Source organism: Trichoderma reesei, assembly GCF_000167675.1.
Source record: "Trichoderma reesei QM6a unplaced genomic scaffold TRIREscaffold_10, whole genome shotgun sequence".
NCBI lineage: Eukaryota > Fungi > Ascomycota > Sordariomycetes > Hypocreales > Hypocreaceae > Trichoderma > Trichoderma reesei.
In genome coordinates, this window is record NW_006711157.1 from 228,275 (window position 1) to 230,399 (window position 2,125).

The window sequence follows — 2,125 nt, forward strand, 5'->3', positions numbered from 1 at the left end:
GGCAGCAGAACGGGGGACCGTGACATGACATGACCGGGATAGGATTAGGATAGGACAGCATAGGATAGGATAGGATAGGATAGGATAGGACGGGACAAGGACAGGACAAGGAGCAGCAGGGCTTCCATTGCGAGGCCTGGAGAAGGACCTTGGCTCGGTTCAAGCCACACGTCAGGCGGGCTAGAGCTGGCCTTGTGGAGCTTTGCGGGCTGGGGGGGCCAGCTGTGGCATTGCCTGATTCGGGCGGCTGGCTCGACGTTTATTTGCCGTCTGATGCCCAGAGAGCGTCCGTCTGAGCCGGAGAGGCTTCCTTCACATGGGCCGCTGCAGATGGTCTGGTAGGTAGTAAGTAGTATGACGGTGCACAGCGTCGTGCCTGTACAGGTCCGAGGTGGCTGTTGGCGCCGCTTAAACGCCTGTACATAGGTTGTATCTGCATGGTGCTGCACCGCCACAGCTGGGCATGAGAAGCTCGAGGAACATTGACGAGATCCTTCACGACCACTACTAAGGTAGGTACTACGTAGTAGTAACCTTTCCATGCGCACCCCTGTATTACTACCTACAGGTACGAGTATGTAGCAGGTACTCTCGTGAAAGAGTTGGACTGCTCCAGGGCTGTATTTTCGGCGATCCAAGCCCTGGGCGCTGTGGAGGAGGACCCAACAGGCTGCCGAGCTAGGCAGGTGTTGAGGCCGGCAAATTGACAGATTGACAACCACCGCTTCTCACTCGGCTTGGCGGCTCCTCCAGCAGACACCGCCTGAGACTCCATACCTAACTCGTATTTACACAGATACGCAGTAGTATTGTACAGTACCTTAGGTAAATAGGTTGAACAGAGATTGGTAAGCTTGAAGAAAAATCTGCAATTGTTGTGAAAAAAATAAAACCGAGACTACCCCTTAGGTTGCAGGCTTTTAGAGGCACTTTGTACAGTACCGTCAGCCCCCCCCCCCCACATGAGCTTGGTTCCAGATCCGCGGATACAACATGGAAAAAGGATTCGAATCGCCGTGCGGATACTCGTAAGACGCCCAGCTAATAGGTAGGTAGTAATACATTCCTTACCTACTACTAACCTTGCAGGTGGTGTCTGTTGGTTGTCTTGTCCAGCTGGGTTTGTGGCCTCTTGACAGCCAAATACCCACCTCGGCCCTTGTTCTCACATGCCAACAGCTTTTGACTAGGTATCTAGTATGTGTGATCCTAGCATGTCAACGTGATGGCACAGTGTAAGGAGATGGGGAGAAACGATCGATCCTTCGTTTAGATTCGAGATACTAGTAGTAGTACTCTCCTTGTGGCCGTACTACAAGGGTTGCTGGACACAAGCTGACTGGAATTACTATGCAACGTACAAGCGAGGCGACACCAACGTCCGCAAGTCCTGTCGTGAATCGTAACCAGCTACTCGTACATACCTTGGCGTGGGAATCCATCTCCTTGTGCGCTGCGGATCTTCAAACCCGAGCTGAGAACCACGGCAGCAGGTTGCCAAAGTGGTATATCCGATGTATATTCCCGTGCGGCGTCAACTAGGACGCTACCGCTTGGATACTGCAAACTCTAGCAAAACTCTATCTTACCCATCTCTGCCATCCATCTTGGTCTTGTCAGCTTTGTCAGTCGATAGAGGAGAATGGTAAGCCACGTCTGCTGCCTCTTCCGTCATCGACTCGCCTCATGTCGCCTTCATCCGACGCAGACAAGAAAGCCGCAGAAGGCTGATAGGTAGGTAGGCAGGCAAAGCCCAATGTCGCACACGATCTCGCTCTGCTTGCTCGCTTCAGCCTGTATGCGCGCAAGGGGCAGCAGCACACAAAATGCTACCACTTCGGCGGGCTTCTGAGCCCAAGGCACCGGGTCCATTGAGCCATTCTCTGCTCTGCAGATGACATTTGTTGGATTGCCACTCTCCAGGACACGCAGAATCACCCCGCACGTGGGTGTGGGGGATTGGCGAATCAACAAGCATCTTGTCTGCGTCTGGGGTGGTGTGCTTGCACAGAGCCAACACCGCCCAGGCTTGTTATGGCTGGCACATTGCTGCGAGTCGTCGACGTCTGAGACCGGGCAGATGGACTGCCTCTCTCCATGTCCCTTGTCTCCAATGGCCTCCAAT

General features: G+C 53.6%; 1 protein-coding gene across 1 annotated transcript; it reads right to left on the reverse strand.

Annotated features, from left to right (window-relative positions):
• Nucleotides 1–312: 312 nt before the first annotated feature.
• On the reverse strand, nucleotides 313–1,606 carry TRIREDRAFT_107685 (uncharacterized protein; the record flags this gene model as incomplete). The annotated part of the gene is made up of 6 exons (XM_006965715.1): nucleotides 313–335; nucleotides 943–1,041; nucleotides 1,083–1,194; nucleotides 1,362–1,390; nucleotides 1,425–1,474; nucleotides 1,590–1,606. The coding sequence occupies 6 exons, from the start codon at nucleotides 1,604–1,606 to the stop codon at nucleotides 313–315; spliced, it is 330 nt and encodes a 109-aa protein (XP_006965777.1).
• Between the last annotated feature and the right edge of the window lie 519 nt (nucleotides 1,607–2,125).